This window comes from Mus musculus, chromosome 2 (genome assembly GCF_000001635.26).
Source record: "Mus musculus strain C57BL/6J chromosome 2, GRCm38.p6 C57BL/6J".
NCBI classification, from domain to species: Eukaryota; Metazoa; Chordata; class Mammalia; order Rodentia; family Muridae; genus Mus; species Mus musculus.
Genome location: NC_000068.7, coordinates 144,492,523 through 144,516,982, shown reverse-complemented (window position 1 = coordinate 144,516,982; position 24,460 = coordinate 144,492,523). Strand labels below are relative to the sequence as shown.

Sequence of the window (24,460 nt, the reverse complement as noted above, 5' to 3'; positions counted from 1 at the left end):
GAAATGTATGGCCGGGCATGTTGGTGCACGCCTTTAATCCCAGCACTTGAGAGGCAGAGGCAGGCGGATTTCTGAGGTCGAGGCCAGCCTGGTCTACAAAGTGAGTTCCAGGACAGCCAGGGCTACACAGAGAAACCCTGTCTCTAAAAACCAAAAAAAAAAAAAAAAAATGTATAAAAATCTGAGAAATTACTGAAACACAAGTAAAATACATCAGAGATCAATCTAAAAGTCAACAAGAACAAGGCAAGCAAAGGACACAAAGAAAGCGGGTGCTTGACGTTCAGAAGTGGTGAGTGCCAGGCAGATCAGCCTGAATCTTGTCTGTGAGTGATGCACGAGGCACAGGCATGTGAAGAAAGTAACAGGAAGCTTTGTTCCACTGTGAACTTCCAGAGCAAGTAATTCATCGTGGCAGTTAAACCATCCCACAGACACGGCAAGACTGTGATGGTGATGTGACAAAGGGTCTACCTGCCCCCAACATCTGCTTCTCCCTTCTAAAAGAATGGCACCTGTGAATTTTAGCCAGGTACACAGTTGCCTAATAGGTGTTTCCTGGTCTTCCTTGGAGATAGGTCTGGATATATCACCATGCTGTAGCTCATGTAGCAGTGACATATGAAACTTCCAGCTCTGTCTTTAAAGGGAGACAAAGTAGGCTCTGCTTTCTCTAGTCTGCAATGTGGGTATCAACCATGTTGGGTCATGAGGACAAGTGCAGCGTGCTAGGGATGCTAGAACGAGATGGAGAGTTGACCCTATGATATCTCTATGGCTTTTCTTAGTGCTATGATACAAATACCTGACACGACCAACAGAGGAAGCAAGCGTTTCTTTTGGCTCACAGTTTGAGGGTCCCTCAGGGAAGGGAATCCATGGTGTCAGGATCATGAGACAGCAGGTCACATTGCATCTGCAGTCAGGAAGCAGGGTGGCAGGGGATTGGGGATGCTAGAGCTCACCTCACTTGTTTCTTTATTGACGTGCAGGACCTCAGCCCACATCCAGGGTAGATCTACTTATTTCAACCCAATAGAGACAATCTCATAGACATGGCCAGAGGTTTGTTTGTTATGTGAGTCTAGACCCCATAAACAGTCAATATTACAATACTTCTACTCTATAGCATTTGTCTTAGTGTTCTATTGCTGCGAAGAGACACCATGACCAATGCTTATCCAAAAAAAAAAAAAAAGCATTTACCTGGGGGCTTGCTTACAGCTTTGTTTGGTCCATTATCATCTTAGTGGAAAGCATGCAGGCACAGTAGCTCTGAACAATATCCTGTTCAATAGGCACTGAGAAACTCTGGGCTTTGTATGGGCTTTTGAACCCTCAAGGCCCATCCCCAGTGACACTCTTCTTCCAACAAGGTCACACAATCTAATCTTTCAATTGAGCCACCCCCCAGTGACCAACTCTGTGGGCCTATGATGTTATTCTCATTCAAACCAGCATAACATCTTTGCCTGCTTACATTTATCACTTGTGGTTTGTTTGTTCTTTTGGGTGTTTGTTTTCTGAGACAGGTTTCTCTATGTAGCCTTGGCTGTGGTGGAACTCACTTTGTAGACCAGGCTGGCCTTGAACTCACATAAATCAGCATGCCTCTACTTCCCAAGTACTGGGACTAAAGGTATGAACCATTGCACCTAGTACTACTTTTTTTTTCCCAGTCATTATTTTGGTTCTAGTTGTAGTAGCCAACCAATATTCTAACACACAAGGAGTATCTCAAGCAAGTAACTACAGAGAACATGACCAAGTGACAATATCCAGTGCCATTGATATGTGGAGAAATCAGAACCCTTACATAATGTCCTTGTGACATGCATTATGCGATGATTAGTTTTGGGTTGGGATGTGTGTGTGTGTGTGTGTGTGTGTGTGTGTACTTGACCCTCCATCATATTGACCTTTGGCAAGTCACTGATTGATGTGTGAGGGCCCACCCAGCCCACTGTGGGTGGTGTTACTCCCAAGCAGGAGGTCCTGGGTTGTATAAGGGTAGATGAGCATGTCATGGGAAGCAAGCCAGTATACAGCATTCCTCCACAATCTCTGCTTCAAATTCCTGCCTCCAGGTTTCTGCCTTGAGCTCATGCCCTAAATTCCCTCAATGATGGGTATAAACTGTCAGCCAAGTAAGCCTGTTCCTCTCCCCGAGTTGTGTTGGTCTTGGAGTTTCATCCCAGCAGTAGAGAACCAAAGTAGGGCAGCAACAGCACTCAAATACATGGATGCTGAATGCTAGCAGTCCGAGGACTGCCAAGAGCTGGGCATCCACCCACACAAACCTAGATTCATCCATGTTATTAAAATGACAGTAATGGAAATGAACGCTACCTTATTTTTAAAAAGGAGCTCAAGAATGAGGTCATTGAGCATTTTAAATATAAATACTTAAGTACATTTTGGATATAAATACCATGTATTTTATGATAAGTGTCAGGTAAATAGAAAAGGACCAGAAATAATTACAAGATGCCTCACAGCAGGTCCATTTTAAAATCAACTGTGGTCCTCTGAGAAAATCACTTCAACCTTTTTTATTAGAGACTTCTCTTGACCTTTTATTACTAAGCTATCAGTTGTCTGTGCCCTTGTAGTGTAGATAGTGTTTGTATTTTTATTTTATTTTATTTTATTTTATTTTACATGTTTAAAGTATTTTGCCTGCCTGTTTACCACGTGCATACAGTGCCCCTGGAGGCCAGGAGAAGGGCATCAGATCCCCTAGAGCTAGGATTACAGACAACTGTAAGCTGCCATATGAGTCCTTTGCTGTGGCCATATGAGCCAGTGCTGTTACCCACTGAGCCTTCTCTCCAGTCCATGTTGTGTTTATTTTTATCATTGGATTATAGGAGAGCTTCTGCAGGCCACATAGGGCTGACAGAAGGGGAAAGCCGAGGGACTATATATGTCTCTTGGAAATTGTTTGTTTTTGAGACAGGGACTTACCATATTGCCCTGTCTGGTCTTGACCTTGGAAGGATCTTCTTACCCAGCCTTCTGATGCTGAGATTACAAACATGTACCTCTATGCCTAGATTTCCAGGAATGTTCTTGAAGACCCAGAGCTGACCTAGAATAGCAGTACCAAAAATGCAAACCACTTCTGTGGGCTTGAGCTCCTTAGAGCTGAGGCCAATACACTGAGCATTCAGGCCACTGCCAGGAGCCAGGCAGGTGAGAAGGAACGCTGGCTGCACACTGCCCGGGACTCTGGGAACACCACTGGGCAGGAGCAGGGTCTAGAGTACCATAGCCATTGCTGAAAGCTGTCATTACCCCAACCTCTCACCCCCTAAACCTTCTTAGCTGGAAGTATATTTTAACTTTTCCAGCTTAAAATAGCACACATTTAGTGGGTACATTAAGGAACTTCAGTATCATAACTGCTAGCTACCTCTCCCTTGAATATTTGTATAATGTACTCTTTCCTTTTTAAAAATATGATTTTCAGAGACTGCAGACAGAGTGGAATTGTGACAAAGGTGTTTCAGGTGGACTATGAACCACCGAAGATGGTCTCTTCTGAAGACAATGTTGAAGATGCTCTCAAGGGGTTCTCAAAGCAGGCAAGTAATGAAGCCAAAGAGTTTTCAGGTTGTCACTATATTTTTCATCCTTTCTTGCTCAACCTTTCCTTCCATTACAACACTTCTACTCACAGTCAGATCCTTATGATTAAGGTCAGCATTAGCCATTGTGAAGAATCTTTACTAATTCCCAGGCTTGGTTAAGCCTTCTTCTAAGACCAGAATTCTGACTCAGCACTGTCACTACCTGTGTTCAAGTATCTGCAGTGACTATCTACGAAGGAGACCATTAGGCTGCCACCCAAGAGTCAGTTTCTGTGTTCACTCACCTTTTGTGCCTTGTTTGTGAACTCTGCATAAACTCCAGATAAATAAGCTGTTTTGCATCTTCTCTGTCCCTGCATCATGACTTCTCTGGGGGAAAAGTGATCTGAGCATGTGAGTTTTTGGTTTCTTGTCAACCTTTTCCATTTGCAAGCTCCAAGATAACAATAAGCAGGCCTACCATACTTTATAGCATAGTATAGGGGCAGGCAAGGGAGGGCAATAAGTATATATTTGGAGAATTAAGTAGTCAGGCTAGTAGACCATTGCAGTGTGTATTGACTTCTATTAAAGTCTTCACCCCACAAAAGCTGCACATCTGCACTTCTTTGGAGAATGAATCTGGTATACCTACGAAGGATGTTTGAAACATCAGTCCTGAGTTGCTGGCACCAGTGATCCAGGAAGTGGGGTCAGAGAGTGGGCAACCAAACAAGAGGTCTTAGTCATGGGGTACTTGTTGAAAGTGACAGAGAAGGTATGTGAGGTGTTACTTAAGCCCAGTGGTAGCCCTGAGACCAGAGCACATGATATGGGACAGAGTAGTGGATAACATAGATGAGGCAGACCCACTGTATTAGTCAGATTCTCTAGAGTCACAGGACTTATAGGTAGTCTATAAGTAGAGAAATTTGTTGATAACTTACAGTCTGCAGTCCAATTCCCAACAATGGTCAACACCAGCTGTGAATGGAAGTCTAAGGATCTAGCAGTTGCTCAGTCCCACAAGGCAAGCAGGCGAAAGAGAGAAAGTGTAAATCTTCCTTCTTCCAATGTCCTTATGTAGGTCTCCAGCAGAAGGTGTAGCCCAGATTAAAGGTGTGTGCCACCAGCCTTTAATCCCAGATGACCTTGAACTCAGAGGTCTCCCTGTCTTAATCTTCTGGAATTTATAGCCACTATGCCTCAAGATCTCCATGCCAGGATCCAGGTCAGAACAATCTCCCAGCCTCCAGATTAGGATCACTGGTGAGCCTCTAATTCTGGATTGTAGTTCATTCCAGATATAGTCAAGGTGACAACCAGAAATAGCCACTACACCTATAGTATGATTATCGCAGTGACAATCAGTGGGCCGTGGGAGACTCAGATCTGAATCAGATAGAAGGGACAGAGTCCACAATAGAAAGACCAGGGAGAAGAGTGTTTGGAGCGCTGTCTGGGCATGTGGCGAGCATAAGACTTGTCTTTCTGGTCTGACCCCACCCTGTTTGTTCCCTCTGACTCTTTTTTCCTCCCCTCTGATATTACTTTCTCTGATAATAGCACTATCCCTGCACTCTAACCTGTCTCCTGTCTTGACTATTTGACCTGGTGAGGCCTACCAGCCAGATGCTGGCTCACTGAGTAATCCAGACAGAAAGCTGTGAGTTTCCAAAGGAAACAGACATTGCTTTATAAAAATTGCTATAATCCCTTTCAAGTAAGAAGTGTTCACCAGGACATGGTCTCTGCCATGAGTTCTGATTTTCATACGCTAGGTATATATATATAATCAAGTAATGTAATCTCTTCATTCCTAGGAATTAAAAAATGGGTTTGTCGGACCAAAACTAAGGAAGAAGTATAAGAATGCTGAAAATAAATCAACTTGGAACGTTAACCTTAGACGGCTTGCAGGTATGGTGAGGCAGAAGGAAGCCAACTAAGCAGACCTCCTGCTTGCTCTCTGCATGCTCTCTGTTCCTTGTGTTGGAATAAGAAAACCAGGAAGGCACACTACAATTTGATTTTCTATTTTTTCTAGCTAACAGATCAAGGCAATGAGAGATAAGCAAGCAGACTGATAAATTTGATTTATTAAATAATTATGTTGAAGGAACCATGGGATACCTCAGCAAAGAAAGAAAAAATCACTGGGTTTTGGGAATAGGTACTGTTTGGGTAAAATCTAAACAAAAGCAGGGTTTTAATAGGGTTAAACCAAACTGAGCTGCACAGGAAGGGTCAGCATCGGATATGAATTCCGGTTTGGTTACTTTGGAAACGACAAAGGTGCATGTGGCTAGAATGTGTCAGGACATGGCTAAAACATGAGCCTGCTTTTTTCTGTCTTGGTAGACCAGCAAAATAGATTGTCAGGTAAGGTAAAAGCATTTGCCATGCAAACCTGATGGCCTGATAGAATCCTGGGAACCCATGTGTAATGAGACAACTGACTCTCAAAAGTTGTCCTCTGTGGCATGCATGCACCCTACACACAAATAACGGCAACACTAGTATTGGAGGGCTTATTTCTTTCTTTTATTAAAAAAAAAGAAAGAAAAAGGAGGAAGGAAAGAGAGAGAGAGAGAGAAAGAAGAGAAAGGAAGAAAACCAACAACAAAGTGACTTGTGTCTTCTAAGAAAAGTAAATGTCTTACATGAATTCAGACAGCAAAAGGTTCTGGAATCCTCAGTAAATAAGCAATAGCCATGCAAAAAAGAGGCTGCCACAGGTTTCTTTTTCTTTCTCTCTTTCTCTTTCTTTCTTTCTTTCTTTCTTTCTTTCTTTCTTTCTTTCTTTCTTTCTTTCTCTCTCTCTTTCTTTCTTGTTGAAATAATGTTGCCTGCTAACTTTGCAGTTGGTGTGGTCTGTTTTCTTAGCTTGATATGGAATATTGCAGAATGCACCAAGAAAGGTTATTTTCTTAGACTGGGTCAATTATTTCTTTCTCAGTTTTATGTCACTGACTCAGGGAGGGTGACATTACAGTGTTTGCTGCTAGGGAAAGAACGTGGTGTGGGCCTTTACTGGAAGTTTCTAGCTATGAGGACATATTTGTACGGTTTTGTATGGTAATGATATCACACAACAATATTCTCAATATAATTATAGACCTCAAGGTAGGCGAAAGAGCAGACCCTAAAACTCTGAAAGATCTTCGCTTCGCAGAGAGTCCACTGGAAATCCCAGCCTACCATGAGGGAGCGAGTGCTCGACTGCCTACTCACCAGGCCCAGGTAACATCAGTGGAAACTCCTTAGGGTCGCCAGAATGCCTCAGACATCTTAATGCTTCCCAGCATGCTCTCAGACAGCATCCTTCCAAGTTTAGTCATGTTGCAAGCAGTGTCCCAGCTCTGGAAATACTGTGTCCAAAGGGAAAAGCCTTCCTGTTCATAGAGCTGTCCTTTGATAGGGACTTAAGGCAGGTAAATAATAATAATAATCAAGTGAATAGCCACCCAATTCTTTTTTGAGACAGGGTCTCTCTGTGTAGCCCTGGCCATCTTGGAACTCAGTCTGTATACCAGGCTGGCCTTGAACTCAGAGGTTCACTAGCCTCTCTGCCTTCCAGTACCAGGATTAAAGGCATGATCCTCCACTGCCTGGATACACATAAAAAGCTTTAATCAGTGATGGAATGCGTAAGACAAACTGGGTGGTGGGGCAGCAGAGTGATTCTCAAAGGTGGTTCCTTACACCTGCATGATCATACTCACATAGAAGTTCATTTGAAGTGTATGTTCTCAGGCCTCACACAAGCCTTAAAACACAGACTCCAGGCATGGGTTCAGTCTCTGCATTTTAAATATCCATCCTTCTGGCCTAACGTTGATTTCAGGGTCAGGCAGCAAAGTAGAGGATACATAATCCGTGACAGCTAGCTTTAGGGTGAAGTTACCAAGTCTGTGGGTTCTGTGATGATATGGAAATGCCAGGGCTAGCCAGAGTGGTCATTTTCATCCACAGCCAGCCAGTGACAAGGACTTCCAGTTCACTATTGCCACCTGATGGATTTGCATGGAAACCAGAAACCTGCATCTTCATGTTTATTAACCTAGCTTAAAATCTGAGACTCAGTCCAGAACCCGAGTCAGTGTGGGAGGAAATATATATGTATATAGGCCAAATGAAATGTAGTGTCTTACAATATTAGACTGATAGACCACCAGTTTATGACAGTTAATGCCATGTTTGATGTAATACAAAAACATTAAGCAAAGAACAATAACAGCTGTCCTGGCTGGTTTTGTGTGTCAACTTGACACAGACTGGAGTTATCACAAAGAAAGGAGCTTCAGTTGGGGAAGTGCCTCCATGAGATCCAGCTGTGGGGGCATTTTCTCAGTTGGTGATCAGGGTGGGGGAGGGCCCATTGTGGGTGGTGCCATCTCTGGGCTGGTAGTCTTGGGTTCTATAAGAAAGCAAGCTGAGCAAGCCAAGGGAAACAAACAAATAAGAAACATCCCTCCATGGCCTCTGCATCAGCTCCTGCTTTCTGACCTGCTTGAGTTCCAGTCCTAATCCCTTTGGTGATGAACAGCAGTTTGGAAGTATAAGCTGAATAAACCCTTTCCTCCCCAACTTGCTTCTCGGTCATGATTGTGCAGGAATAGAAACCCTGACTAAGACAACAGCAGCCAACACTCACAACAATAACAAAATCACTTTAAATGCTCCCCATTCAGAAGAAAGTCTGAAATCCCAAGCTTTAGTGCCCACAGTGTTGATGTGAACTCAACTCACATGGCTTTGAGCTTCTAGCAGCTGCTCAAGAATGAGTACTGTCGGGGCTGGTGAGATGGCTCAGAGGGTAAGAGCACCCGACTGCTCTTCTGAAGGTCCAGAGTTCAAATCCCAGCAACCACATGGTGGCTCACAACCATCTGTAACGAGATCTCACACCCTCTTCTGGTGTTTCTGAAGACAGCTACAGTGTACTTAGATGTAATAAATAAATCTTTAAAAAAAAAAAAAAAGGAATGAGTACTGTCACCCCTCATGTATTGACAGCAGCCTTCCTCTGGGACATGTCCCAGATCCATGCCTTAATCCAGTCACAGAAATATGAGACAAAACCAGATTCCATGGTCATACTCTATGATTGCTATGAGGTAACTGTCATATTCTTTTTGTTTTGTTCTTAGAATCTCACAATATAGTCCTGGCAGGTCTGAAACTATGCAGGCTGGCCTCAAGTTTGTGGTGATCTTCTTGCATATGCCTTTTTTCTTTTTAAATTAAAACATAACCACCTCACAGCCCCTTCCCCTTCCTCCTTCCAACCCATGTCATGTAACATGCCCTCCCCCAAGTCTCCAAACCATGGCCTAGTTCTCGATTGTTTTATGTATTGAGGTATCACAGGTGATAGATTCTGCCTCTTGAATGCTGGGATTGCAGGCATGAACCACTGATACCTGGCTGACCTATTGCTCCTTAAAAATGTTCAAGGCAAGGAAGATGAAGAAGCTGAGCAGTGGTGGCACATGCCTGTGTCCTAGCACTCGGGAGGCAGAGGCAGGAAGATATCTCTGAGTCCAAGGCCAGGCTTGTCTACAAATCAAGTTCTAAGATAAGCAGAGCTACACAGAGAAACCCTGTCTCAAAAAAACCAAACAAAAACAAAAAACAACAAGAAAGATAGGAAGGAAAAAGGGAGGGAGGGAGGGAGGGAGGGAGGGAGGGAGGGAGGGAGGGAGGGAAGGAAGGAAGGAAGGAAGGAAGGAAGGAAGGAAGGAAGGAAGGAAGGAAGGAAGGAAGGGGAAGAGAGATGACGAAGAAAGACTGAGGAAGCACTTCAAATTACAGGTGACAAAGTGGACATAACAACTAGATGCAAACCATAATATTAGATCAGATCCCAGATCAGGAAAACATTGCCTAGCTCTGAAGGACACCATTGGCACAACCAGCAGTGTCTGAGTGTGAATCAGTGAATGAGAAAACAGCATCACCATAACTGCTGACTTTGGTGTATGTACAGTTGTTCTTGGGAAATGCACACTCAGCTACTTAGGGCAAAGGGAAATACCGCTTACAGCTTATTTTCATGTGACTCAAAGAGAATAAAGGTACATGCAGAAAATGTTAACAAACAATTGCTTAACCTAGGGAACAGGAGTTATTTTTGCTCTTTTGATAACTTTTTTGAAAGATTGATTTATCCAAATAAGATGCTATGTGATCAGTGTGGTGGTTTACGTCTTTAATCATTGGTTTTGGGAGGCCGAGACAGGAGAAAGACATCGCCAACATAGCAAGACCCTATCTCAAAATATTACAAAGATACAATGAAATGGGCATGGCATAGCACAACTCATAGTGTTACTGTGAATGTTGAGGAGGTAGTGGCTGCCGTAAGCCAGTACATTTTACCATCAGTAGTAGTGTGGCTAGCTTCTCCCCTTCATCTTTCTTTTTTGGGCATCCTTTCTGTCCCATCCTGTAGTCCACATCAGGCCATATGCATCCCAGGATGAGCCATGCATTGCCCTGCCATGGTACCTGTGTGTTTCCCTCCTGTGGATTCCTTTTGTTTTCTGTCTGCTTTACACACTTTCCTCTGATTTCCCATGCCCATCTAGATTGTTACCACTTCCAAGAATCCCTTCTCCCAGGGAGCCTGCAAGTGGGACTATTCTTTCTTCTAGATTCCCATGAACACAGCACAAGTCTGTTATCTTGCTAGGTCCATAGACTTCACTTATTTTGTACAGATATGATGTGTTTAGGGACAGGGACCATGTGACATTTTGGTTTTTGACCTTCTCTCTGCACCAAACAGGAAAAAATTTTAAATAACCTACTTGTATAAGTGAGTCTTTTGAGTTTTCTAGAGATAGTAACCTTAAGGCAAATGGGTTCCAACTTAAGTCTTCCAGTTGTAAAATATGAGATGTCTAATAGTAAATTCAGATATCTTCTTTTTTAAACTCTTATTATAAATAAAATATACATATTTACTCACGAGTAGAAAGCACTTAATAAATTATTATGTTGATTTCAGAGTGATAAGTACAAAGACTTTTCCCTATGATAGTTTTAAAACATGAATGTTGGCAAATGAATTTTGAATGGACTTTTCCTGTCCTACAGCCTTTACCATGTTATATGGACTGTGCATTTGTCGCTACCTCTGCCTGTCTTCTTCCTTTTAGTCCCCTGGCTTTGCACACATAACTGGCCAGAAGAGTCTGACGAGCACCGAGATCATGAGGATCCAGAGGGAGACAGACTTCCTCAAGTATGTATCTGCTGCTCTGCTCTGTCACAGAGCCCTCAAAGTTACACGTAGCCTGTGAGATAAAAATGAAAGAGAACACGTCTTCGCTCATCCCTAGTTTCAATAATTAAATCTGTTAAGACAGGGACTTGCCATGTGGACCTGGTCTGGCACTTGCTATGCAGTCGAGGTTGGCCTCAAACTTAAAACAATCCTGCCAAGGACTCCTGAGTGTTGGTATTTACCATGCCTAGAAATTTTTTAGAGTTTTAAAAATGCATAATTGGGGAAAAGAAGCCAGGACTAGAGAGACGGCTCAGTGGTTAAGAGCACTGGCTTCTCTTCCGAAGAACCTGAGTTTAAGCCGGGCGTGGTGGCTCAGGCCTTTAATCCCAGCACTCGGGAGGCAGAGGCAGGCGGATTTCTGAGTTCGAGGCCAGCCTGGTCTACAAAGTGAGTTCCAGGACAGCCAGGGCTATACAGAGAAACCCTGTTTTGAAAAAACAAAAACAAGCAAAAACAAACAAACAGACAAAAAACAACAGGGTTTAATCCCCAGCACCCACATGGTGGCTCACAACTATCAATAACTCCACTCCCAGGAGATGCAACACCCTCTTCTGGCCTCTGTGTGCCTGGGCGTGTATTATAGGCAAAACATTCGTACATGAAAAATAAAACTTTAAAGTACAAAGAATTTGAATAGAAAAACAAGGCAGACACGCACTGAAATGTCTATCTGTGAAGAGTGTGATTGACATACGTATGTGAAACTAACAGTACCATCACAGGAGTGAGCATGTTTATCCCAGCATTGTCTCTGCCTCCCTCCCCCCCCCAGCCTGCCCCATCTGGTCAGCTGTTGATCCAGGTCTTGTCACTCTAGCTTGGACTACATCGACTCCATATGTGCTGTAATACAGCAGCATGCTCTCTTCCCCACTCTCCAGGCTTGATTGATGCAGCAGAATTGGTTTTTGTGTCTTACATGTAGCTGACATCAAATATCTACTTCTTTTACTGACGAGCACTTTGTACATTGCACCTTCTATTGAATGGACACACTACAGTTCTCTTATACGTCCAATTGTGAGGGCACAGGCTCCTCCCAGTATTTGGCTAGCAAGTCACACTGAAAAACTAAAGTGGGCATTTATCTACACGTTACTATGTGTACATCAGCTTCCATGTCATCTATGGTAGATATCTGGATGGAGAATGACAGGGTCATATCCAGTTGTTTCCAAAGGAGAGATACCGCATCTATTCACCTCAGCAGTGGAAAAGAATTCCTGTTTTTACATCTTTACCAACTCTTCATACTTGTGAACATTCTAGTGATATTCTAGTGGTATATCATTCTGATTCTAATTTATACTTCCCTCGTAGTTAATAATAGGAATCTTTTACACACACATAAACAAACACTCACACACACCTATACACACACACACACATTTTCAAGAATTTCCCCTCTTTGATGGTGTGTGTGTGTGTGTGTGTGTGTGTGTGTGTGCATGCTTGTGTGCTTTAATTAGGTCTGCTTGCATACGCATGGGCTACTGCTCCATGGGTACATCACTGATAAAACTGTCCTCCCAGCAAGCCTTTTACTAGTAGTCCTTGAGGGGTCAGGAGCCAATGCACCCTCCACCACTCATTGGATATATATGAATGTTAGTGTAGGCCTCTGTGGATTAATGCAAACCTGTTTTATTGTAGGTGTGCCCACTGTCTGGCTTCCCGTCCATCTGATCCATTTGCTCGCTTCTGTCACGAATGTGGAGCTCCTGTCCCACCCATATTTGGCTATCGTCTTCCACCCCCAGAAGGGGCTCAGGTAAGCTGCAGAAGGTTTGGAAACATTTCTTTCTGGTTTATATGACCTGTATAGGTAGCCGTGACAATGGCCCGTCACATGAGCCACACACAGAAACACTCACTGAAAGAATTTTGAACACATTGATGTCTTGCTACCTAGTCCTTCTTAAGAATAGAAAAACACACTTGCAACAAGATTTCCTTAGTGTGGCCTGGGAGAAGACAGACTGAGAAACAGACTAAAAATCTCACAGTTTTAATGGGACAAGGTTGGCCCGAAACTGTTTTCAAGTACCTCGAGCTAGTAAGGCTTCGCTGAGAGAGGTTTGTGTGAACTGGACAGAAAATAAAGCTTAAGGCGGGCTTCAGGGTTGCCTGAGCTTTTCCTCATATTGAACACTTTCACCTGCAATGCAAGCAGAGATGTGTGGATGCCCTGGGCACACGGAGAATGTATAGAGACACTGCAGTTAGATTACCTGTTAAAATCTGGGCCTCTGGCGGGGAGAGCATCCCAGTCAGTGAGGTGCCGCTTGACTTGCAAGCACAAGGTCCTGAGTTCAGTCCCCCACAAGTGCTTGCTGGCCAGCCCTGGGGCTACAGGCCTAGCAACGAGAAACCCCGTCGCAAAGGCACTGGACAGCATTCCTGATGATGACACCTGAAGTTATCGTCTGATCTCCACACAGACAACCTGTACATACGTGTGCACCTGCACATACATGAACACATACACGTTTTAATATTTTTGAGAACCTTATACATGAGCATTACACCTATGTCTCTCCCAACCCTCTCTATCCCCAACACACACACACATATTCTTTTTTCAGAAGTTAAAATAGAAATAATAAAAGCAAAAGAATCTACTCACAATGTAATAAGACCAACAGTAACAAACAAGATTCCTTGGGCGCTTCACCTGGCCATTGATTACCATAAAGCACTGGTCCTCTCTGTTGGCCACTGACATAGACATCTTAACAGTGTTTCAAACAAGGCAGACTCCTGCAATAGCAACCACAGCAGCACTGCTGTTCTCAGCCGGCCCTGAGCTGGAGGAGCCCCTGCCCAGAGAGGGAGCAGGGGAGCGGCCTGGAGGAATCTGTGCTCTTGTGCAGACCGGCATTTCCTGGGAAGCTTCGGTCTTGGCTCTCCTTTGGCTTATGGTTCACATTCTAGAGTAAACAGGTTTTTACACTTCAGGGAGATAAAATCATAGGAAAGGAAATCATTTCAACTGCTTCCAAAAGCAAATCCAGCCTTAGGAACTAAGTCCTGCCAGCGTTCCCCTCCCAAGGCAAACCCGACCTTTTCCTTTGAGCAGATGGGCCTGTGTGCAGAATGTGGCAGTATGGTTCCCATGAACACCCCCATCTGTGTGGTGTGCGAAGCTCCTCTTGCTCCACAGCTTCGGCCACAGGCCAGCCTCTACTTAAAGGTAAGGAAGTGTGATTCTCTGGAAATGTGAATGAGATACCCACAAAGTAATGTTTGAGTAATTATGTGTCTCTCTTCAGCTGGTGGAATGGACTAATGATAGTAAACTAATGTCTTGTAGACAAACCCAATCTGATTCTTAGAAAGGCATACTGGCCCAAATATATAACTGCCAATAGGATCTGTAAGGGAGAAAGAAGCCTATGCATATCCCCCCAAACAAATTGAGGATAAATTGCAATACAGCTAATTTAGAAAATGCTTTAGCTAAATATTCGGGCTTCCAAATTGTGGCTAATTTTGACTGACTTAGAATTGTTCACTGAAAGTGGCTTTGTGTTTTTGTTTGCTCCATCTGCTTCCTATCTGTAGAAACGGAGTGATTAGAACTACTCACATCCTGGCATCTCCATTGCGCGTTAGGATTCACCACCTTTGTGCGGTGGCTTCTTGGAACTCTTCATAGGAACCTGCCCTTGCTACACACTGCCTGTCCTTTAGCTTTCTGATGCAAGCTTTCACGATTCTTCATCATTACATCTTTTATGGCTGCAAAACCAGTCCTTGAGAGTGAGGATACTAACTCTGCTGCCATCTCCAGATAAACTGGCCTGCTGCCAACGCATTGAGTCTGAGCTCCTTGGCCGCTGAACCTGCAGAACACTGCTTAAGCAGTGGTGCAGTTGTTTCCAATCAATTTGCATTTTCCAAACTGCAACCTTCCATGAGTGGGGTCTTGCCCTCTAGGCATCTTCCAATATCCCAGGGCAAACTGCAAAGTGTGAGGGTTCCCCGTAGTCGTACTAATCTTACTAGCAATCACAGCTTCCCACCCCCTCCCCTCATTTCTAGCTCCATCTAGTTCTATCATCTCTATTTCTACGTTGAATCTTCTATTGTGAATTAACTTGGGAAGCTGCATTAATATTTTCTTTTGACAGTCACGTCTTCAAATTCTATGTAAGTCAAAACCTGCAGAACAAACCTGCATTCCTAGTTAGCATAAAGTCTTGGGACCCAAAAGACTTATAAGTCCAGACTGAGCTTCGGCTGGTCTCGGGTCTTTCTCTTTCCACTGTAGGCTAATGAAGTACAGAGCCTGTTGACTGTTGGCTTTCCCGTACCAGAGATGGGAACATAATCACTGTAAAATTTCAGATTGTCTTCTTCAAACCAAGTGCATACTGTTTTCCATTTGTTTGCTTGCTTGCAGTCCTGTCTCTTTTAAAACTGTGTTCAGTTGTCTGGCATAGTGCCAGACAATGATAATTTTTCAATAATCCCCAGACCAATGTAGTATTCCTGACTGGGTGCAGTAATACCAGTAGTTCACCACCAGGACTGTGGGGCATCTCCACCCTGCCGTTGCTCATTCTCTTTGTAATTCCCTGTTGTCAAGGAGAGGGTAATCTGTCGCACCTGTGGCACTGGGAATCCTGCTCATCTGAGATACTGTGTCACCTGTGAGGGACCCCTGCCTCCAACACAAGAGGTAGGTGGGCTGCAGTGTGAATGTCCTATCTGCGGTAGCCTCTAAGTTTTGTTTGCTGAAATAAGCTTTGACAGGCAGATACACTAAGGAAGAAGGCTGGAGTCAGTGATTACTCACTCAGCAGGCTTTTCTCTGAGGGAACAAAACTTAATTGTCTAGGACCATCGAAAAGGGTGAAAACAAGTGCACACACACACACACACACACAAAACCTTGGTAGATGAAGCAAGGCTCCGACAAGCTCCAGCAACTATTTTTTCTGCCATAGCTTATATATTCCGGAAAAATGTTTAAGACAATATAAAAATTACAGTGTGGTTTCATCCTGTTTTTCTTCAAGTGAATGATTACAAAGAGTATAGGTTAAAAAAAAAAAAGCCCAGCATGTCCCCAATACCCTTACATGACTAAATGTTTTACATATTACAGGTGAAAAAAACCCAAATTATTCCCAAGGCCCCACATACATTTATGTTTAAGTAACTTGTCATAGGTTAACAAAGTGTAAGCAGGCAGGTTATTGTCTCAGGCAGGTCTCTCCCTGGCAGGCTGTAATTTGCAGTTACAAAGAAAAGATCAGTCATCTTATTATTTATCTTAAAGAATACACTCATCAAAATCTTAAGAAAATCACAAATCTAAGCTTTTAAATAAAAACCAGGCTCTTGTGCTTTAAATCCTCCAGGTGCACATAACTCATTAGCATTGTTTTATTAAGTCATATCCGGAAGGAGAGGGGAAAGACGGGTACACCGAACTAACCGTGGCCTTGCTCACCAGCCCAGCTTTAGGAAGAACGTCACAGGAGCTAGTGCTAGTCAGGCTGCCATCGCTCTTCTGCCCTGACCTCAAAACTCCCACACTCAACTATCAAGAGTGTGCCTCTCTGAACTTTAAATTATTCCCCAAGATTTTGTACATCGAAGCCACTAACAAAAACATGTTTACTTCACCAACAATCTACAGCTCTGCCTTCTTTTTAAGGGTGGTTGTTGAATCATTAATCTGCAGCAGCACCAATACTTGGAGAAGATCAGTGTCTGTTATTGTAAATGCCAACGACACTGCCTGCTGAGGGGCTGGACACCCCCTTAGAGTTTTCCCACAGGCATAGATTGGGAGGGATGAGATGACTGGGAGGGCAACAAGCAGAGCAGAACGCCATAAGAGCATGAAGTCCTCAGGACACATGGTCATCAGGGCTCTGCCTCCCAAGGCTCACCCATCTCGGCTGTGCTAACCAGTGGGCCGAATTCCGAGAGTTCTAAAGCCGCTCTGTCTTCCTTCTGCATGGTCCCAACAGTTGATGTTAGTGGAGAAGTAAGACATACAGAGAGAGGAGAAAAAACATTATGAAACACAAAATCGGGCTGCAAGCTGGCCCAGCAGATGAAAGTGCTTGCCACTGAGTTCCATGGACTGGAGAGTAGGGGTAATTCTGATACCTGAACATGGGATAGCTTTCCATTTATTTCTGTCTCCTATTTCATTTTTTATACCAGTACAGGTGTTATCATACATTTAACCCTATAATATCACTCCTATCCAACACCTCATACATGCTGCCTTATGACAGCATCTATACTGTCCATAGGGTCTGTGGTTAGATGCTTCTCTTACCTTGATAGAATGGGTGCCCTGTCCCATCCTCCCATCAGGATGTGTGACCTTTGTCGTCTTTTAAAGTCTTCACATTTTACATCCTGGTTTTCATTTTGTTTTTTATTATTTTCTTCTCTTTGCTTTGATTTTAATTTGAGCCTCTTTTTTAAATTTCTTTTTACGTATTTGTTTGCTTGTTTCATTTTATTTTATTTTATTTTATTAGACAGGGTTTCATTATGTAACTCTGGCTGGCCTGGAACTCACTATATTGATGAGGCTCACAAAGATCTGCCCCTCAGCTTCCTGATTAAGTGGGATCAAAGGTGTATGTCACCATGCCTGGCCTTTTTTTCCCTTCACATTTTCTATTTAGGATGTGTGCACATATATGCACTGCTGGGCTTTCTGTTTGTTTGCATTTGTTTTTGTTTTGTTTTGTTTTTTTGTTTTTCTATTTCTTCTAGTAAGTTTTGAAGAAGAGTCAGTAAATAATTAGATATAAGCATAAAACATGAAAAGTTTCAAGCAGTGATAAAAGAAATAGAGGAAAATCTGAGCATTGTAACAAGCCAGCAGGAGGGTTGGGTGGGAGAAGCATGGATTCCGTGCCAGCCTTGGCTACACAGCAAGACTCTGTCTCAAAAGTGAAAGAAAAAAAAGAAAGAATAAAATTTAAGACAGGGATAAATGGAAGGTTGGCCCATGTTCAGGCATCAGAAGAATTAACATAGATAAAATGTCTGCAGTTTCCAAAGCAGTCTACAGATTCGGGGAAATACTGTCAAATTTTCAATGACTTTATTTATTTATTTATTTATTTATTTATTTATTTATTTATTTACAAAATGGAGAAAATAATCCTGAAGTTCACATGGAATTAGAAAAGACTTGGAATGGTCAAAGCAATCTTAAACCAAAAGAACAAAGCTAAAGACGTCATACTTCCTGAAAAAAAAAAAAAGCCTTAAGCAACACGGGTACATATAAGACACATATATAGGCCAGTGGAGCTAAATAGCAGTACAGCTAGCCCAGGAATAAACCCACAGATATACCACCAATTGATCTTTTAAAGTATTTACATATTTGTTTATTATTTACTTATTTTTTGTATTATTTACGTATTACATGTATATGAGTGTTTTGTCATCACATATGTCTGTGCACCATGTGTTTGCCTGGTGTCCTCATAGGCCAGAAGATGGTATTGGAGGTCCTTGGACTGGAGTTACAGAAGGCTGGGAGCTGGAAATTGAACTGGGGTCCTCTGGAAAGCAACCCTCTTAACCACTGAGCCAGCTCCCCACCAATTGATTTTGGACAAAGGTTCTAAGAACATAAAATGAGGAAAGGACAATTTCTTTAATAAATTGTACTAAGAAAACCAGATCTCAGCCTGCAGAAGAATGAAACTAGACCCTTTTCTTCTATGTATAACAATCAATTAAACATGAACTAAAGATTTGAAACCTAAGACTTGAAACTACAAAGCTACTAGAAGAAACAAAGGAAACCTCAGGGCATTTTCTAGTGTTTAGCTATGACCCTAAAACACAGTAGCAAAGGTAGAGATAGGCAAACGCGACTGCACAAAAGGAAGACAGGTCTGCCCAGCAAAGGGATCAGCAGGATAAAGACTGAGCAGGGTGGAGAAGGACACTCAAGCTGCTCTTCACCAGGAGTTCCCACCCCAGAATTGACAGACTAAAGCAACTCCACCACAAAAGGTGGCCAAGATATGAACAAAGGACTCGAGTAGATACTCTAAAAAGTGTTACAAATAGCCTGCCTGTAGGCACTTGGAAATGTTCAACACCCCTAACCATCAGCTAGAGGCCAGGGAGGTGGCTTAGCAGGCAAAAAACACCTGATGTGCAAGCCTCACAACCCAAGCTTGTTGTTCCACCTGGAACCCAGGGTGGAAGGACAAAACCAGCTCCCAAAGTTGTCCTCTGACCTCCCTGTGCCCTCTATGTGTGCACACGTGCACACACACACGTGTGCACACACACACACAAATAAAGTAACTTAAGATGAGATATTGTCTCACTCCGGTTATAATTGCTGTTATCAAAAAGACAAAATTAACAAATGCTGGCGAGTCTGTGGAAAAAGAAGAACCCTTATCCACTACTGATGGAAATGCAAATTAATATAAACATATGGAAAAACTTCTGGAAATAACTCTAAAATTTACAGATATATTATCATATGATCCAGGAGTATTACTACCACATATATACCCAAAGAAAATATCAATATGTCAAAGAGATAGCTGCATGTCCTGATCAGTGCAGTTCAGAGTAGCCACTATACAAGAAGCCTTTAAAAGGAAGGAACTCCTTTCACCCCTAACATGGAGACATTCTGTTCAGTGTGAAGTAAGCCAGGCCCAGAGTCAAATACTGAATGATCTTATTTACATGCATGATGTGATGACATCATTAAAAACAACCCACAGAGACTGCTAGGTGATGGTTTAGGGAGAAGTTGGTGAAAGATCCACTAAGCTTCTGAAGATATTTAAGAGCTCTCTCATACTTCATGATGAGCAGTTAATTCTCACCTGTGTTACTATTGGTCATCATCACTCACTGTATCTTTAAAACTTGTTGTGTTCTAACCATCCAAAAAGGATAGTTAATGAGGTGATGCATATGATCAGTGATAGAGATGACCACTGCACGCACTACATCATGCCATGCACAAAACATACACAATTTTTTTTTAGATCTTATTGTTTATGTATTTGGGTATTTGCGAGTGCATGTACAGCACATGCATGCAGTGCCTGCAGAGGCCAGACGAGGGTGATGGATTCCCTAGGTCTGGAATTACAGATGCTGTTAGTTAGCTGCCTTGTGGGTGCTGGCTGAACCTAGGGCCCCTGGAAGAGCAGTCAGAGCTTTTTACCTCTGAGCTTCCCCTCCAGCCCACTATATCAATTACTCTTATTAATTAAACTGTGTTAAATGCTCCCATATGGGGAAACCCCTCCACATGTTATTCCAGTCCTAGTATTTGCATCATGTATTTTGCCAGGCATATTAAAGTGGTAATGAAAGAATGTCGTTAGCGCTGGGTGTGGTGGCGCACGCCTTTAATCCCAGCACTCGGGAGGCAGAGGCAGGCGGATTTCTGAGTTCGAGGACACCCTGGTCTACAAAGTGAGTTCCAGGACAGCCAGGACTATACAGAGAAACCCTGTCTTGAAAAAAAGAAGAAAAAAGAAAAAGGAAAAAAAAATGTCGTTTGGTAGGTCAGTTCCCCCTGACCTCATCCTTCCTACTGTAGTTACATATATCCTGCGCCTATGCATTGCACACCTTGTAAGGATGGTATAACCTCTGCCTTAAACAAGTTCAAGAAAAGGAGGGGCAAAAAGAGCGCTTGTATGCAGCTTTAATTATCTGGTCCCCCTCACCCCCTGCCTTTTGCTGTGCTCTTAGCCCCAGGCCAAAGGCTAAGACTGGAACTAAATTTGCATAACTCACCTCCCACATAGGTGTCCTTGTCCACTCCTCTTAGCCTTCGTGTATCCGGAGCAGATTTTATAGCTGTGCAGTCTTACTCCATTGCTACCTAAGGGAAAATCTGTTAGGTTAAAAAATTATTTCTGTCCCATGGCTGGATTTTCAAAACCAACTGTGGAAATAGGCTAATGAGACTGGTAAAGCCAACCAGAACACCCACACGCTATTCCCAAATCAAATGCGTTGTAAATTGGGCGAATCTTGTATTTGTAGCTGTCTGGTAATGTGAGGTCAGATTTTTAGCATTCTATCATCATGAAATTGCACTGTCACTTTCCATAGCAGCCGAGAGAATGATAGTGAGGTTAAGGAGCCATAACAGTAGAAAATGAAGGTGCTCAGGGCATGAATGTTCTGACAGACTCAAGTAAATTTCTCATCAAAAGATTTAAGTTTTGGCTAGAGATAGCTCACTTGGCAAACTGTTTGCCTAGTATTCTTGAGGCTCTGCGTTTAAGTCCAAGCACTACATAAACTGTGTGAGCCGGCACACATTCCTAAGCATTAGGAGGTGGAGGCAGGACAGTCTGAAGTTTAAGGTCATTCTCAATCAGAAACCACCAAGGCACACATGAAACTCTGAGTGTGGGGTCACACTTCTATAATCCCGGGCTTGGAAAGCTGGAGCAGGAGGATTGCAGGGTTGAGGCTATCCTAAATTAGAGGAGCAAGAGCTTGCAGACATAGTGTAAGAGCATTTTTATCCCCTCCTCTTCCTCCTCTATCCTTTCCTTTGGTGTTCTGGACGTCTTATCAAAAGTAATACATGTTAAGTCAGCTTTAGTAACTGCCAGTGATATGATTCTTCCATTTCTGGTTCTCATCTGTCAACAAAACAGTTTAGGAGAAATATAAACATTTTTTAAAATTAGATTTATTTTATTTTATTTTACCATGTGCATGTCTGATGGCCATGGATGTCAGAAGAGATCACTGAATCCCCTGGAACTAGAGGTACAGATAATTGTGAGCCGCCATGTGGGTGCTGAGAATCAAGCCCTGGTCTTCCGCAAGGGCAACTAGTGCTCTTAACTGCTAAAACATGTCTCCAGGGCCCCAAAGTTGATGACTCATGAGGATTTAGGTGTTAGAATGAGCGTGTTTATAGAAATGCATGTTCAGTGTGATAGCTTCATATCTTTGTTTAGCAATATTGATAGGATAGGGTACAATAATTTTTATTTCCTTAAGGCAACTTTAAAAGCCCACTTGGACTTTAATCTTTGTCTTAGTTAGGGTTTCCATTGCTGAGGAGAGACACATGACCAAGGCAACTCTTATAAAGGACAACATTTAATTGGGGCTGGCTTAACTGTTCAGAGGTTCAGTCCATTATCATCATGGTGGGAAGCATGGCAATATGCAGACAGACATGGTGCTGTAGGAGCTAAGAGTTCTACATCTTGTTCTGAATGCAAATAGGAGAAGACTGCTAGGAGGAGGGTCTCAAAGTCCACTCCCACAATGACATACTTCCTCCAACAAGGCCATACCTCCTAATAGTGCCACTCCCTAGGCCAAGCATATTCAAACCTCCACAATTCTCAACGAAAAATCTGAAGGCTTTATGTTTAGAACCCAACATTGGCAAAATCTCTGTCAACATTTAACTTAGTGGCTCAGCAGTTAGGAGCATTTACTGCTCCTGCAGACAACCGGGTTTTGGTGTCAAGACCCTCATGGTGGCTCATGACCATCCATAATTTCAGTTGCAGAGAATCCAATGCTCTCTTCTGATGTCCTCTGGCACAAGGCATGTACATGGTGCACATACATACATATAGAAAAATATACGGGGCTGGAGAGATGGCTCAGCAATTAATAGCCCTGACTGCTCTTCTAGAGGTCCTGAGTTCAATTCCCAGCAACCACATTGTGGCTCACAACCATCTGTAATGGAGTCTTGATGACCTCTTCTGGTGTGTCTGAAGACAGCTACAGTGTATTCATAAAATAAAATAAATCTTAAAAAAAAAGAAAAATATTCTCACACACATAAAATAAAAATAAATCTTTTTCTTTTAAAAAAGAAAAAATTAATATTAGGATAATTGAAATGTAAGATCTGAAGCAAAAGTTTCCAAAGAATTGTGCCTTTTGGATTATCCCAAAGAGCCTGTCTCTGATTGCACAGAAACGAAGTTAATGAACATAGAAATATTCCTTCCTCAGCTCCCTGTATTTATGGCTGATATGGTCTCTCTCCTTCCTCAGTTCCCCATGTTATGGACTGATAGGTACCCTTTCTATAAAAAAAAAAGTTCTGTTTAAGGATAACAAAATACCCCTGAGTTAAACAGGGTTCAGCTGGGCAGATACAGTGAACTAAATTGGCCATCGTTGAAAGAAAATTATCCTTAGAAAGATTTTTTTGTTATTGTTCATATATTTAAGGATATATTTATAAAGATATCCTTAATATGTTATATTAAGGATAATATATTTAATATTGCATATGGAATATGTGCAGTATATGTATTCTGTTATTAATTGGATCAGTATTCATTGATTTAATAACTATTTGACACCTAGGTGCCAGGATCACTGGCAATACATAAGTGGGATGGAATATAGAATTAGAGTTCTTTCCTGTGTAAGTCACCACCTAGTGACTTATGGAGAGAAAAACCCAGAGAGATGGGAACTTGAGGTGTAGAACTTGACCCTGTGCTTAGCATTCCTTCATACTCACTTGGCATTGAAGATCCCAAACCCACTAGGACCTGTGAGGACACTGTTAAATCGATGGGACTGTGGAATCCTGGACAACAGGCTGTAAAATGAGACATAAGGTTGCAGACCAGTGCCTTCATCTAGTCACAGGACTGCCACTTTTACTATCACGCCCATTGGGAAAGCAAGACGCTGTCACATTACCCAATAGTGAATAAGGAACAGGAGCCAAGAGTCTAACCCAGGTTTACCTAACAGTGTCAGAAATACTTCAGAAACAACCACTTTCCTCTTCACAATAAAAGAATTCCTAAAGTCACAAAACTACTTTATTTAGAGATGTGGCAATCTGGGAAGGCAGGGAACTAACATTCCATAGTCTGCCTTCCCCATTCCATCCCCAGCTGGCACACTTATTGCTTCCCCCACTCTTGTCCCTGAGTAGTAAGGGTTCACATGCCCCCAGTGATGTAGTTTACATCCTTCCCAGAGAGCCATCTAGAGATGCCCGTGTTAAACAATAGCTCAAAACAAACAAGCTGTTAGCGGCTGGCCCTGTGTATATGCCAGACTACTTACTGTGTGGATCCGCAGGTTCAACAGCACGAAGTACAAGCGTGCTCTTATTTTTTTTAATTTTATGATTTATTTTATGTATATGGGTGTTTTGTCTGCATGTATTTCTGTGTGCCACTCGTGTGTCTTGTTTCCTCGGAGGTCAGAAGAAAGTGTCACATCCCCTAGAACTGGAGGTACAGACAGTTGTAAACTACCACATGGGTGCTGAGAATCGAACCGGGATCCTCTGAAAGAGTGGTGTGTTCTCTTTAACTACTGAGTCATCTTTCCAGCCTCAACTGTGGTCTTACAAGATAGAATAAAAGTAGCTTTTACCTTACCCTACCATTTCCAGGCCCAGAATGGAAAATAAAGCAACATTTTATCAGGGCAAAGGGTAGAAGATAAACCTCAGTCATGGCCCTGCATGGCTCAGCTTGGTTATCAGTAATGTGCTGTGAATCAACAGTTGTCTTGCTCAGCCTGAGATACCAGTGCTATAAAGGAGTATAGACATAGGAGGACCATTTTCATC

The 24,460-nt window shown here is 42.7% G+C and overlaps 1 protein-coding gene across 10 annotated transcripts in view; it reads left to right on the top strand.

The window, feature by feature from the left end:
- Dzank1 (double zinc ribbon and ankyrin repeat domains 1) overlaps positions 1–24,460 on the top strand; it is a 56,953-nt gene that overhangs the window by 10,525 nt on the left and 21,968 nt on the right. For 8 of the 10 annotated variants that reach the window (XM_011239534.3, XM_006499512.4, XM_011239532.3 and 5 more), the window contains exons 4-10: positions 3,473–3,587; positions 5,396–5,492; positions 6,691–6,815; positions 10,739–10,824; positions 12,526–12,643; positions 13,952–14,065; positions 15,464–15,556. In XM_011239534.3, the coding sequence (XP_011237836.1) occupies positions 3,473–3,587; positions 5,396–5,492; positions 6,691–6,815; positions 10,739–10,824; positions 12,526–12,643; positions 13,952–14,065; positions 15,464–15,556 (748 nt within the window). The remainder of the gene's footprint in view (positions 1–3,472; positions 3,588–5,395; positions 5,493–6,690; positions 6,816–10,738; positions 10,825–12,525; positions 12,644–13,951; positions 14,066–15,463; positions 15,557–24,460) is intronic. The other 2 variants (XM_030251166.1, XM_011239533.3) reach the window with 1 other exon arrangement.